This window comes from Typha angustifolia, chromosome 1 (assembly GCF_048772165.1).
Source record: "Typha angustifolia cultivar Huaian chromosome 1, ASM4877216v1, whole genome shotgun sequence".
Classification (NCBI taxonomy): domain Eukaryota; kingdom Viridiplantae; phylum Streptophyta; class Magnoliopsida; order Poales; family Typhaceae; genus Typha; species Typha angustifolia.
Genome location: NC_133239.1, coordinates 9206328 through 9221831, shown reverse-complemented (window position 1 = coordinate 9221831; position 15504 = coordinate 9206328). Strand labels below are relative to the sequence as shown.

The following is a 15504-nucleotide window of genomic DNA, read 5'->3' as shown; positions in this document are numbered from 1 at the left end:
ATTTGAAGGTATTTATGTCTTTTAAAGACATATGTACTGCAGATTTTATTTTATTTTTTTGAAAATTAAATATAAAATATGGCTTAAATGATATACAGATAAATATAAATTTGAAAGGGGTACAGATGTAAATAAATTCTTTTATTTTTGTTTTAATGTTCTAACTTTTATTTATTATCTTTTCAATCAAATAAAAAAGTAAAATAAAAAAAATACTGGATAAGTTCTCTAGAAACTTCTATTTTCTAAGATCATTTAACTTTTCTCACTTTTCGACAACCAAGTATATTTTAATAGAAAATAATAAAATAGTAGTGATCTTGGAAAATAGAATAAACTTAAATTTTAACAAAAATTTAATAATATTTGATAAAATTGTCTAAATGGTCTTTCAAACGCCCAATCTTGATGTTGGCTCTTTCTAGTGATGAAACATTTATTTTCTTTATAGTAATTATTATCTAATTGTTACAGAAATGTAGTGATCTTAGAAAGTAGAAGGAACTATATTTTAACAAAAAATTAATATTTTTTAATAAAACAAAGAGTGTGAGATTGGAACCATGAATTTTTTTATTATTTAATTATGAAAAATATAAAAACTAAAAGTCTGAACTTCAAAACAAAAACAAGAGGTTTGCTTATATTTATACCCACCTAATATTATTTATTTGTATGAATACTTTTTTAAATGTTATAGTTATGTGTATATTTGTTTTTATACCATAGTTTTTGTATATATATCCTTCATGTCCGTTTTTAATAAATATAAGTTAAATCCTTTAGTATTTAAAGTATAAAAACACATAAATACCATTAAATAAAAAGTGTGTAAAAATAAAGATATTGTCATTTTTATTGTTTTAATTAGATTGATAAAATTTTAATAATTGGTTTGATATATGGAAAGTGAATTTATTATTATAAAATGCTATAATTTATAGAGAGTCAGGCAAGTCACCTCTCAACTCATTTCTTTCAACCAAATAATAAAAAGTGTGATAATTTCTCAAACTACATACTTTACTTCTCTCATCACCTTTTAAGTGATTTGTTTAACTCTTCACTTTTCATACTTTGTTTTCGATATTAGTGACTTTTAAGGTTGTTGGCTTACCTCTATCTTTGAGACACCACTAAAAGCAATATTTAATCGAGTAGGTCTTAATAAAAAATAACATTAATGACCACCAAACTCCTTTCTTCTCTTCAAAGCTCTTCAAACCGTCACTAGTGGTTTTAGAGGTTCTCTAATTTTCTCTAAAATCATTACTGTTTATAATCCCTAACTAGTAAATTTCTTTTCAACCCTTATATGATGATCTTTTCCCGATATGTATGAATTAGTCTACATAAGCCCACTTCAAAAATCGCTTTGACTATCTAATGGTGCTCTCTAGGTAAGTTTTGTTCAAAGTTGGTTGAACAAACTTCGAACGATCGAAATTTGTTTGAATGAGCTTGAACAAATTATTTCACTTCTTCTCTTATATATCCTCTTGCGCAACTTTGTTTGAAGTTTGTTTTAACAACCTTTGAACAAACTAACTCTAAAAATATTTAATATATTTTTATTGTTCTATCGCGGCATTACGTACTTTGAGGATATACAATATATATTTCTTTTCTTTATACTTGCCTTACTTCCATCTCTACTAAAGTCTAAAATACACATTATCTCTCCTAAAAAATAGAAAATCAAAAAAGCCAAAGGCCATTTAATTTTGTATGTGACGATGACTTTATCCACTAAAATAGGTTCAAGGGTATTATGGCTACCAAAAAAAAGGGTGAAACTGTAAAGTAAAATTAAAATGGGTAAAAGTGTAAAAACATAAGTTATATTGGTTTATACACAAATTGTGCAATTTTACTTGGTCATGTATTTGCCAATTATAAAATCTAATAACTTTAACCTCTAACTCTTTAATATCTCATGTCATTCGAGACATTAACAAAAATATTAAACATTATTTTATTCTCAACTTTCTTATAAATAAAGGTAAAATAATCTCCAAAGGGCCTAAGAGTGATTACATGATAATCATGTGACATTTTAACAAAAAAATATGGTTAAATATATTTTACTCCCCGTACTTATATCCAAAATCACTTTATCTCCCTGTTTTTCAAAAAGTCCCAAACCAGTCCCTATACTTATGATTAAAGTAAAACCATTAATTTTTTTGTTAAATTAACTGAATGACGCCAAAATGACTAGAATTACCCTACTGTGTTTGTGAGAGAAGACATAAAGATTTAAGATAATATAGCTAAATAACCAAAATAGCCATGGTACTTAGTTAAATTTAATAGAAAAACTGATAGTCTCACTTTAATCAAAAGTATAGGAATTGGTTTGAGACTTTTTGAAGTATGGGGAAAATAAATGTAAAATAATTTTAGGCATAAATACAAGGGTATAAAATATATTTAATTCTAAAAAATAATAATAGTTAATTGGTAGGCTAACCACCATTTTAGAGGTTGTAGATAGTTAAGAAAGTCATTGTCTAAAAAAACTGACGGGGGTTTATGTAAAAATGAGCAATAGCTCACAAGTCTAGGTGTAATTATCATTTTTGTTCATTAGAAAATGCCCATTGAACTATGAATCAATCGATATGAAATATATAACTCAGCTGATGGAAGTGATATATGTGCCATTTTGCTTTTCATTAGATATGATAGTAATAGATAAAGACATTTTTCTTAATGGTATTTAAGACAACTTTTTTATTTTTTGCTTAAGGCTATAGTTATTTTTCAAAAATTTGGGACATATCAAATAAAATTATATTAGTTGATTTGGGATCAATATCAACAACCTCTATCTCTTTACAACAGGGCTAACTTTCTTCATTATATGTTTCCTTAAACATTTTAAGAGTTTGATTTATACATAAATTGTTTTCGCAAGGCTATTTTGCCAAGCTTGTGTGAAGTAAAAATATTATTTTTATTTTTATCTTTATTAATATAGCTTTATGCCCTTCTCTATATCTAGATTTAAAGGTTCTAAAAAATCATGCTATTTTAAAAGCTCTCATACAACTTTGTTGTGCTAAAATCCAAATGGGTGGAAAATAACAAAAGCGATTTTAAACACTCACAAATAAATCCAATAGGATAACAAAAGATCGGGATAAACTAAATATTAGCAAGGCTAATATCAATAATAAATAAAAAAAATCCACAATTAGGATGTTAGACATAGAGATTTTCAAATACCCAATCAAATTAAAAATAAATAATTTTAAAATATATGCAAACCACAAAGAGTAAAGAGAGAGAGATAAAATTTATGTGGTTCGACGATATGTCTACATCTACGGATAGTGCAAACTTTAATCCATTAATTCAATACAAATAAAAATATAAATACAAAGGGTTTTCACTCTCCAATCTCTCTTAAATAAAATAGAGTGAGAGCTCTTATAGAACCCTCTCCTTATGTAAAAGCCTTTCACATTTTCTCCCTTACAATTTGTATCCACACTAAATTTTAAAACCTAATTTATCTATTGATAGGGCTAACTTTGAGGCTGAAGAAAAAACTCGCAGCTTGTTCGAACGGATGGATGACGTTCGAACGCTTGTGCATAGACAGTTAAGCAGGCCATTTAAATGGGTGGACAACGTTCAAACGCTGTTGCATCGCTGCAAACATAGAAGTCTTTTAAAGTCTTTAGTTACAACAAACCACTAAATTAGCCTCACTATACTTTTCAACCTGCATTAGTGCGCACCCGCTAATAATAGATGCCTATTGCATTTGTTTACACATACTAAATTTGTCACTCCACCAAAATTAATTTTTAATGGGTTCTAAATTGTGGACTTGGCAAAGCTAAAATTTTGGTAATGTCTTAGTCTAATTAATTGATATTGTTAAATTTAGTAAAATGATCGAACAACATGATATTTTGGTAAAAGTTGTTATTAATTTTAGAATCGTTTTAAATTTGAAATTAATAATTAAAGGAATTTAAAACTCAGATGTTAGAAAAACTTTAAAAGATTTGTAATGGTCATTTTAAAATAATCAATGGAATGAATTTATTTAGGATTGAAGAAATTCATAAGGCATTAAATACTTATAAATACCTCATTTGTTCATGAAAAATTATATCACAAAAAATTTCAGTTTAAATACAACACTAGCTACTTCTTTCTCAAATTTTTTCCTTAATATTATTTTGATCGAATTGGAGTGTTATTCTCATAGAGAAGCATTAAATATTTGTACTATCTGACGACCTCGAAACGAGGTTCTAGGTTTTACCTTGAAAGAAATAGAGGTGGGTAACCCTACATAGGGGACACCATTTTATTTTAGGGTAGCTACATTTCAGTGTGTCGCATAAGCTATAGTTCTTTATCTTTTTATATTATTATTTATATTGAATAATATTTGTTCTTTATTTTTAAACACAAAACTAGATTTCCTCATTGCATAAGTATTTTATGTTAAATTTTAAAAATAAAAAACTAACAAAAATATGGTGTTATTTAGAAATATTAAAAAATATAATGTATAATATGCAAATATGCACAAATATAGGTAATAAATGCAAATTTTACTTTCAACCATAGGCCTCTCAAAATAATCTAACTAGCACGATTTAGTCTCGAATTAGGCTTGTTCAAGCTTGTCTAAAAAATAAGTCAATTAAAACTTGATCTGCATAATAGGCTCAAAATTATTTTCAAATTGAGCTTGATCATCAGCTAATTCATTCACGCTTGGCTCAATAAAGCTAAAAGATAATAAAATAATATGTAATAATATATAGTAATATATGAATCTTAAGGTCAATATTTAAGAACTCATAATATTACTACATTAATTCATATATCTTTGCCATCGAATTAGGCTTTATTTCAAGCTTGCTTGAATCAACTCAAGCTTGATTAGACTTGATTTAGACTTGAATTAACTTAGGCTTGAGATTACTTATTGATCGATCGATTTAGGCTCAAGCTAGGCTTGTGCTTAAAATTAGCTCGAAATTAACTTAAAGTAGTATTTTTTTTAATTCAAACTTAATTCTATAATTAGGCTCTAATTAATTTTAATTCAAGCTCGATCAAAGCTCAACTTGATCAAGCTCAAGCTCGGCTTAATTAAATTCCTATTCAAGCATATATCAATTTACAAGAATTTGGAGTTAGACTTAGAGAAGCAACAACCCTAACTTTGCTAGGTTTGGTCATCTTCCTTAACCCTCCATCTTTTCCTCCCTTACTCCGAGCGACTAGAGGAGGGGAGAGCCTTTCTCCCTCTTTTAAGAGGTTTCTTTTCCTTCCCCATCTAGTTTTCTTACTCTCCTATTGTTCTCTCTTTTTTATCTTCGAACCTGTTTCTTCTATGGGTATAATCAAACTGAGCTTGATTGAGCCTAGCTCTAAGCAAGCTTGAATTAAAATTAGTTTAATTCGAGTCAATTTTTAATTGATTTAGAGCTCGAGTCTAAATAAGCTGATCAATAAGCAATTTCAAGCCTTAATCAATTCAAGCCAACTTTTGAGTCTGATCAAGTTTGAATTAAATTAACCTTGATTTATGCTTGAATCAAGCTTGAAATAAGACCTAATTCAAAAATATAAATATTACAAAAAGTTAGAAATATCTATGTATTTGAAAAATATATAATAAGATTAGAATTCAAAACTAAACTCTATTAGATCATGGTATATAACAATCCGCTTAAACAAATTTTAGAATATAATAAAATTATAGTATAGTATAGAAATATAATATATATATATATATATATATATATATATATATATATATATATATATATAAATGTTATAATTATTTTAAACCTTATTGAGCCTTATTGAGTATATTTGATGGAGCTAGCTTATTATCAAGCTTGGCTCAACATTATTTTCAAGCCTATATTAAGGATCAAGCTTGGCTTAGCTCATTTTCAAGCCAAGTCGGCTTGATTATTCTGTCTGGCTTGCACCATGTGTGGAGTGCCTCAACTGCACCATGCGTCCTCATGCTCAACTAGCCTTGCTTTACTTTGCTGCACCGCGCTCGCTACAGTTGCCTGGCTACCTTGCAACTCTTTACTCCTCGCTCGATTGCAATAATTCCTAGCTCTCTTGCAACCATTCCTATCACGTTGATGCTCCACTTTATTAGAACCACACCCCATGGTATGCATTGCCATCTCTCCTCGCTTCTTTCTTGTAGTCTTCTTGTAAACTTTATTATTGCCTTCCAAAGCCGCTACTCCCTTGTCACTTCTGTCGCCATCACTGCGTTTCCCTATCACCTCCCTCACAGCATATTTATCGTTGCAACTGCCCTGATAGTAGTGCATTTGTGCTCCACTACATTGCTCCTATGCTAGTTGTTTTTTGGTGTAGAGTGCCTTATCTAGCACCCATCTATTATCCCTCCCCTGTCTTGTCTGTTGTCGCCTTTCAGCCATGGCTGCCATGCGAGCTCCCTCTCTTTCCTTCCCTTAAATGGTTGCAGCCTTATGCTTTAGTCTATCTAGGCATCTTGCTTTTTGGGGAAGTTTGATCTTTTCTATATTTTGGCTATTCTCGAGGTCTTAGATCTTTAGATATACTTTCTTTCTATCTTAGCTAGAGAGCTCTTACTCTTCTATTATTTGGGGATCTATAAAGGCAATGTCTTGGACTGCTTGCTCCACTTTTAATCTCTTCTATATCATCAGACTTGATATCTTATTTTTAATTATAAAATTATCTATTATAGATAAGTATAAGACTTATGTTAAAGAGTCGTAGCTCTACTCCCGGTCTCTTGTGTTTATCGAGCTACTTTAATATATACTCTTGAAAGCTATTGAATTACCCTAGCCCCTTTTCCTTTTCCTTGCAATAAAAAACCAAAAATGGGGTTTTCAAAGGTGCAAATAACTTATTTTACACTTTTGGACACTATTTCGTCGTGCTTGTTCCTGCAATATTTGTTATTCCTGCACAACGACATCCCCAAAACCCTTCCAGTCCTCCGAGAGCAAAACCCTAACGAGCAATGGCGAGGGAAAGACCAACAAAAGCACCGAAGCGGAAGAAGCCACGAGGCCAGAACGCATCCAAAACCCTCTCTTCCCGCGATCAGATCAAGAAGAAGAGGACAAGGAAGACTTCGAATCCTAACTTCATCCCCCTCGGCAAGAACCAGACCCTAGCCGCGGAGGAGAAGAATAGGAGGAAGGACGAGAAGATGACTGAAGATGGTGGAGAATCCGATGCACTCCTCTCCACCTCTCCCGCGGCGGAGCAGCTTCGGTTCTTCCTCCATTGCTACCAAACTGGGACTAAGACCAAGCTCTCACCTCTTGAGCTCGATGTCTATAGTGGTACTCAAAGATTCCAACTTTTCTGTCCTTTTAACATTTGAAAGGATTTTGACTTGGGTTATAAAGTGGCACTTGTTCCTGAATTTGGGCCCTAATAATTCATATATAAATATGCTTACAGTGTTACTCAAAAGCTTCCACCTTTGATTTCCTTTCAGATGTATATATGCTACAATATTATAGAGTTTTCCTGTTGATTCATAGAGTAGCACTGTCGTTGAACTAAGTTTTCTTCTACTATAACCCGTAAATTGACAACTTTGGGGCCCAATTTAAACAAGAATGGCTTCTTTGTTTCTGCTGACTAAAGTTTGAGAAGTAGAGAGATTAGAATTTTTTGAGGAGATCATTGCTTTTCATGAGTTTGGAATTTTGCACTGTCAATAAGCTAGTGGAGAACAGTATATGCAGCTGTTATATTATGACACTCCTCTACTATCTGGGTTTGCCACATTTTAATAGGACCAATCAGTGGATTTGGACTAATTTGTAGAGGTTTGGTTTGTATTCTTGCCAATAGATGGCTGTGATGGCATTGAAATTCAGAACCTCCTAGTCTGCTAACTAACTATTACAAAACACCATCTTTTCTAAGAGCTATACAATGTGAGCTCAAGGTCTTCTCCAAGGATTCCAGTTTCGGCCGATCTCGAGTGGGATCAGCCGAAACGGATCAAGATCGGCTGGTTTCGGCCTGCAGCAGCGGTGCCTGCTGCTGCAGCTAGCTGCTGTCACAGCCTGCAGCAGGCAGCTGTCAGCCGCTGTGACAGCAGCTAGCTGCAGCAGCTGTCTGTCAGAGAGAGAGAGAGAGAGAGAGAGAGAGAGATTAAAAAAAAAGAGGGTGAGAGAGAGAGAGAGAGAAAAAGGAAGAGAGAGTGAGGGAGAGGGAAAGATAAAAAAAAAGAGGGTGAGAAAGAGAGAGAAAGAAAAAAAAAAAGTATGGGAGAGAATGGATATTTCAGACTAACAGTTAGAGGGATAGGAAAGAAGAGAGGGAGGAAGAGAGATTTTTATTTTTTAAGCTTTATATGTGAGTAATTATTATTTCTTATTTTCTTATAATATTTTCTAAATTTTTAGAAATTTCTCAATATTTTTAATAATATTTAGAATTTTATTTAATTAAAATAGTCCGATCCGATACAGGCGGTCGATACGGCCGATACGTATCGTTTTTCTGGATGGCCGATTCCGATACCGATTTTTAGAACCTTGGTTTTCTCTAAGTTTAAGATTATAAAAATGGTGGATTTAATCTTTTTTATCCTAATATGCACAGATAGTTGCATGGTTGAACTCACTGAAGGTGTTGATCAGAACGTAGACTATTTTAGCGACCATGTGAAGGCAGCTTTTGGCACATCTTGGAAGGAAGTTCTTTGTGAAGGAAAGCTCTCAGAGGGTGTAGTCAATGCAGGGAGTCCTGCTTTACTTGTTATTAGCACATCTGCTTTGAGGACATTGGAGCTTCTCAGGTGATTTACAATTTTTGCAGTGGAATTCAATTCAGTAATTGTTCTTGTTATGTTGAGCAATGCTGTGCAAAATTAGATGATGACATGTAAAATGTTGTGCACTTGTGCAGTATTAGTTAACTGTTCTATAATTAATCTTGTCATGTAGGGCAGTTGAGATATGTGTGATTTTAGTTTTGTAATTATAGAGTGACAAAATTTTGGTTTTCTAGGGGCTTGAAACCATTTACACGAGAATGCCGTCCAGTGAAGCTTTTTGCAAAGCACATGAAAGTGGAAGAGCAGGTTTGTTTAATTCCCATGTATGAAATTATTCATTATGTTCCCTGAGATTTCAGCATCTATAATCTTTCTTAACTCAGTCTGTGGTATGCCACCTTACTTTGGTAAAGGTCTGTCAATGTAAGTAAAGGTATCTGCAAGTTCTAGTGTGATCTTTTCCCTGGTTGGCCAATTATCTGGAATGAATGAATCATATGAGGGCAATTACTTCTTGTTTTTATCTGTGAAATTAAGTCTAGATCATTTTGAAATCCTAAAATTGCCTAATCTTCAATTTCTATCTTGATAGATCAAGATAAAGATAATGCTCGCATGATGGAAGATTGCTGGTAATATTCACAAGATAATCATCATTAATTAGATATACATAATGTGTTTTGAAATGATATACTAGCTAATCTAGGATATACTAAGTACTAACATAGAATAATATCTACAGAATAAATTATACTGATAGGACATATGATTAAACAATATTAAAAGAAATTAAAGAGAATAAGAAGTGTTTGGTCTGTGAGGTCTGGCATTCACTCCCTGAAAGATTATGAGACGCCCTTAAGTTTTCTAATCACATTATGTATATCTGTTAAATGGTGATTATCTCATTAAAATTTCCGACAAAGATAACATGACCTTATCATTGACGCTTAAAATAATTGGTGCTATAAAATAACTTATTTGTGGACATCATTCCTACATATTCTTGTGTTCTTTCTAACTTTATCTTTGTGTGTCCGTGTACTGTTCTTTTGGAAATTTAGCTTACTTTCTTTGTCTTGCTTTCTATTGTTAGGCCACATTGCTAAAAGGTCGAGTAAATATTGCTTGCGGTACTCCAAGCAGGTAATTTTTTTTTGGAATTTCTCATTTCTTTATCCATTTGATTTTGGTCAGTTCATTAATATTTGTTTATTTTACATGTGGATTGAGAAAGAACTTTCTATTGGGCTTTCTATAATCCATACGCATATATTTGCATTTATATCTAGTAAATATTTGTCCAAATGGTTCCCTTGTCATAAATCACAAATCAATGTGCATATTGAACTAAGCTATGAGTTGACCAACCGCCAATCACCTCGAATATCTCCTCCTACCGCACTTCACTCTCAACCTCATCAGGGAAAAAAATTCAAATAAAGAGAACTTTTCCCCTTGTTATTTCTTCTAGGTATGTTATTATGTGTGCTTGCTTATTGATTTTTAGTTTAGCTTCTTGATGATATATCACGGTAATTTAGAGTCACTATAATAATTAATTTATATTTTAAAAATAAATATAATAAAACAATATATATATATAGTTTGATGTGTTTGAGAGGTACTAATCCAATTCCTAGTACAAACTAGAGCTTCAACTATAGCTAGACTCAATGAACTTTGATAATCCATGGTTTAAAATTTTGTCTAGAACCTAGATGTTTCCCGAAGCATTTGGCATTTTGGTCATACTTGATCTGAAACTAGCATCCAACCAAAACAACCAAAATAATAATTTTTAAATGTATATTTTATATTTGAAGTTGGATTTGACTTGAATTTAATTTGTATCTAACTCAATATCAATCTCATTGTATAAATGTTGTGTGATGCATTGAAAAATGAGATAAAAAAGACTAGTTATTAAAGAAGTCAGGAATCGATACAATGACTCTAGAACCAAAACAGACCGAAATATTTTGTTTTTTAACCAAGCTGAAATCAAAATTGAAATCTATAGACCTTGAACTATGTGATAATCATCTGGACCGTCTGTACTGGTTTTGAAGGTTAATTATGATGCTGGAGTATTTATTGTTGCAGAAAGAATATCTCGAGCCCTTTTAGCTAATTCAAGTGTATTGACATTCCATGCACTTAATATATCAAAATTACTATCACAAATTTCATCCTACTCTGCCAAATAAATATCGGAGCCTGCATTATGTGGTACAATGGTACTAGTAATGCTGATGTATTTGGAGCAGTGCTAGAAGTACTTGTGTCATTTCTTCCTCCTAGGATTTTTTTAGTGCTCATTCTCATACACTAAGTAGAGATCAGAAAATGTACTCTTGATAGAAAACATGACATCAACCACCTCATTAGGCAAATATATTTTAGGAAAAGAAAATCCAGCAAACTTTATTTTGTATCTTCAATGGCTTCTGAATGTATTTGACTTGTTAACTCAGGATTAAACTAATGGTCTCGTGACCTTTTCACATCTTTCTAGGTTAAATTTAATAAGATAGTGATGATTCAAAGGTCAACCACATCTGAACATCAGATACAAGCATTATAGCTGTTTTCAAGCAAACTGAAAGCATTATTCTAGGTGTTCTATCCATGTATTGTTTATGCAACTTGAGGTCTACATAAATTTTATAGGCCTGCACTAATAAATGTCATTACCCCACTCTCCAATCTCTTCAGAAATAGTTTTGTCTATTCACAACTGTAATTTATAATAGAATTCTGATTCTAGAAAGGCATAGTAGATTGGTATTTGATATACATGAACCTGCTGATATTCGCAGAACTAGCATAAATGAAGTATCCATGTTGAGCAATATTGACGTAGTACCATATTGAAGTATCCATATTGACGGAGAAAAACACATGGAAGGATTTCATGACATTATATGTCCACATCTAATGGCTGGACATAAGAGTATGGGAAAGATTATACTAGTATAAGGTGTTCTAATTGGGTCTTATCACATGGGAAAGATTATACTAGTAGGCAGCTATCAAATCACCCCTTTCAGTATATTAATTTCTGTCTTTTCTTTTGTAACTAGATATTGGTGAACTAAACTAATCAGCGAGTTCCAGTCTGATTATGGACTGCAAAAGTTATTTTAGTTTCGTAGCGACATGCCAATAGAAAGCTCATGTACAGGCCTAACTGACATAATTGCAAACACAGTTGGTTTGATATCACTTTATCTGCATGCTCTAGTTTCCTTTGGGAGCTTGGTTTGATTGTCTGCCATACTCAAAGAAGCACATCATAAACGTTTGCACTCTGACAAATGACAATGACCTCTGCCCAATGTATATCTCAATATAATTTCTAATTGTATTCATTTTTCATGAATCCAGGATCAAAAAGTTAATTGACATGGAAGCACATCATAAACTTTTGCACTCTGACAAATGACAATGACCTCTGCCCAATGTTTATCTCAATATAATTTCTAATTGTAGTTCATTTTTCATGATTCCAGGATCAAAAAGTTAATTGACATGGAAGCCTTGTCGTTGTCATGCTTACAAGTTGTTGTTCTTGACATGCAAAAAGATGCCAAGGCTTTTTCGTTGTTTACGCTACCGCAAGTCAGGTTTAACTTTAGAATCCCAACTCAACATGTTATGCTTGTTACTTCTTATAGCCTTGGATGAATGCTACTAACACAATTCAATGCCCATTTCCTTTTGATCTCATTTCATCTCTTTTGCAGGACTGAGTTTTGGGACTTGTACAAGAGTCATCTAGAGCAAAAGGTTCTGCAAGGTGATAGCAGGATCTGTTTCTACGGCGCAGTATCTAAGAAAGAGATAAAGAAAGCACTTCAACCTGTTGAACATTAACCAGTCATGCCTTTTGATGCAGCAAATTTTGCGGCAGCACATTCATGAGAGCCTATAGGGTTCTTATTTCTGTTTCTGTAGATTTAGTTGATATGCTTTCAAAAAATCTTTTGATGCAAGAGGGAATGTAATTTAGATTGAAATTTTGACATTCCACATAGTTCTCATTGTTTGTGTTCTAACAAAATTAGCTGGTAAAGCTTCTTTTGTATGAAAAGGAGGAGGTTGAAGTACGTTTACTGTTTATAATGTAAGAATTTTTTTTAAACATTCCTATGTTTTGTCTTTATTATTATTAACAGCCTAATATGAATAATTATCATTAGTATCTGCATTTTACTTTTAGTGCCTTAAAGCACACTGATATTACGCTCTCCTCGATTTCTCATCTCCCATTCTGTTGCATTTCCGCTGCCAAACCCTACTGTTGCATTTCCGCTGCGAAACCCTAATTCCTTGATTGCCTGTCTCATTAAGGAAGATGATCGAGAAATTCTGCTATTTTAGTAATGTTCTCTCAAATGTGGTCTTTTTATGATGTGCACACTGCCATCTTAGAAACACTATCTCATGGAGGCATCCAAGTTTAGGGAATTTGTAATTAGTCAGCAGTGTTGTGAAGAAAATGCTGTCTCCTTTGAAGAATGCTAAGGATGAGAATGCTTGCAAGTCTTGAGCATTTGCAATTCCTATGAGGACTTCAACTTTCACCCTTTCACTTTTTGAGGGTGAAGCTGTCTGTTTATTTTCTTCATTCTCTCATTCTAGAAATCAAAACAAACTTTCCTCAGCTAAATTTATGAAATATAACTAATGAAATGGTCTTATGATACTAATACAATTGTGCAATATTTCACTGGTAATAACCTCAAACCGTAAAGCATAATAACACAATCAAAATGTAAAGTCTGATGGTGGATAATTTCTCTTGCAGAATCTCTGGCTTCTGCACCAAAGATTACCACCAAATGCCCATGACAAAAATAAAGAACACTTAAGCAACATTACTCTTAAAATAAGCCTACACCCACTAGCACAAAGTTTGGATCTTGTTTACATATCTTTTGAACATAAGCAACAAATTACAAATATGAAAAGCAAAATTCTAACTATATAACGCCAAATCGGTACAACAAATGACCTCCCCATCTAAGAGAAAAGAAGGAAAAAGACAGGAGTCAACCAAGGAACGAACTTCATCTGGCATGCAAGCAGAATAAGTAGTGCATCCCCAGTTGTTTGGGGATTTTTCGAAGATTGTAATCAAAACGTCAAATGGAGTTTATATACAGGCGGCAATGGCAATCCCAAAGATAATGGAGGAAAGAGTGATGATTAAGGGGTCACCGCTGGTTCTAGCTGCTGAGTTGCGCTTATGGTCATGAGAGCCACCTCCTCCGTTCACAATTGGTACGACACGTCCACGGGTGGACCCACTCGATGATCCTCCACGTCCACCACCACTACCTCCACCTATCAGTGTTCTCCTCTCTATTTGTGTAGCATTCCTTTCTGAATTATCTTGCAAATCTGCTAGGATAAGAATGCGAAGTACATTAAGTAACAGCAATGGGAGTCATGGATACTTTCATGATCACTCATAAGAACAAACACATTACGAAGACAGAGAATTTTTGCCCGATTATAGAGAAAACGAGCACTTGTAGAGTAAACATAGAGTGTTGCTAAGGAAAATAAGGATAAGAGGGAAGGACACACTAGATATACCTCCCTCACAAAACTGCAAAGAACTGAACTAAAGGGAAAAATCTCCAAGATCGAACTCGAAGAATGATCCCTTTCCTGAGCATGTCTAAGTATAACTGTGTAATTCCACGAATTACCAGTCTTAATCATCTCGTATGCCATTATAATTTGATCAGAAATTGAGTGAACGATGCTGCTATCATATAAGACATTGTGCAATTCCTCGGATTGGACAGTCTCAATCATCTCATATGCCATAATAATTCGATCAGAAATCGGATTGGTTCCGTTTAAATTTTCCAAGAGCAACAGAATAGTGACACATTATTCCAGTGTAATTTACCTACCCAAATTTCGAGAAACAACTTCCAATAGCAACAGAATACTTGTTAACTTGCTTTCAGAGTGTCCTAGAAAAACCCACACACCAAGAACATGAACGAAACTCCTCCTTTGACACCTAAAATATCAAGAGTATCTCTACAAGATTGCTACCATGCGGCCATCGATTAAGGAGAGGATAAGAACCAATTCTACCTCTCTAACTCTTAACTTGGTTTCATTTCCATCCCAAAGAACCAACTAATGCCAGACATATCCAAAAAAGAGCAAGATTAGACGAATACCTGAAGCGCTGGTCGGAAGGGGCTCCAAAACCCTAGCTTTACGGGCGTCGGAAGCACGGAAAAGGAAGACGAGCAGCAAGAAGAAGACCAACAACGTCGTCAAAGAGGGACACCTTCTACAACCCACCATTATCTTTTACTTGTTGGGGGTTTGGGATTTGCCGCGATCGTACCCTTCGAAAAGCTCGCTGGCGAGAAACAGATCGGAGACTCGGCAGGAGCGTTACGACGGTTGAGACGTGTCGGAGCGATGATATCAGAAGACTATTTCCACACGACGCGTCTGTCTGTCCTCCCATCTTTTTCATGCTTTAAAAAATGAGTGTTCGAAATAAAATTTCCATTTAAATTTATTATTTACTGTAGCTATAATACAAAAATATTAAACTAAGATTTCTGGTTTAATTAACTTAATTTTTTCGTACGATTTGATCTATCTAAAAGATATGCAACTTGACCGTACATATTTTGTACAACTTAATT

The 15504-nt window shown here is 33.2% G+C and overlaps 1 protein-coding gene and 1 long non-coding RNA gene across 2 annotated transcripts; one reads left to right on the top strand and one right to left on the bottom strand.

The window, feature by feature from the left end:
- Positions 1–6928: 6928 nt before the first annotated feature.
- Positions 6929–12993, top strand: LOC140760365 (uncharacterized). Its single transcript, XM_073097325.1, has 6 exons — positions 6929–7355; positions 8635–8830; positions 9043–9115; positions 9906–9955; positions 12325–12438; positions 12559–12993. The coding sequence occupies exons 1-6, from the start codon at positions 7028–7030 to the stop codon at positions 12686–12688; spliced, it is 891 nt and encodes a 296-aa protein (XP_072953426.1). The 5' UTR covers positions 6929–7027; the 3' UTR covers positions 12689–12993.
- Positions 12994–13551: 558 nt separating this feature from the next.
- Positions 13552–15188, bottom strand: LOC140760555 (uncharacterized). Its single transcript, XR_012104409.1, has 2 exons — positions 15022–15188; positions 13552–14218 (listed from the first exon to the last, which is right to left on the bottom strand). It is a non-coding gene; the product is annotated as an uncharacterized lncRNA (long non-coding RNA).
- Positions 15189–15504: the final 316 nt, after the last annotated feature.

Excerpts from the sequence above, each read along its gene's own strand:
- LOC140760365 (XM_073097325.1), top strand. The coding sequence starts at position 7,028 with ATGGCGAGGGAAAGACCAACAAAAGCACCGAAGCGGAAGAAGCCACGA. Across the intron at positions 8,831-9,042 it reads AGGACATTGGAGCTTCTCAG|GGGCTTGAAACCATTTACAC; the intron begins GTGATTTACAAT and ends TTGGTTTTCTAG. Across the intron at positions 12,439-12,558 it reads TTTACGCTACCGCAAGTCAG|GACTGAGTTTTGGGACTTGT; the intron begins GTTTAACTTTAG and ends TCTCTTTTGCAG.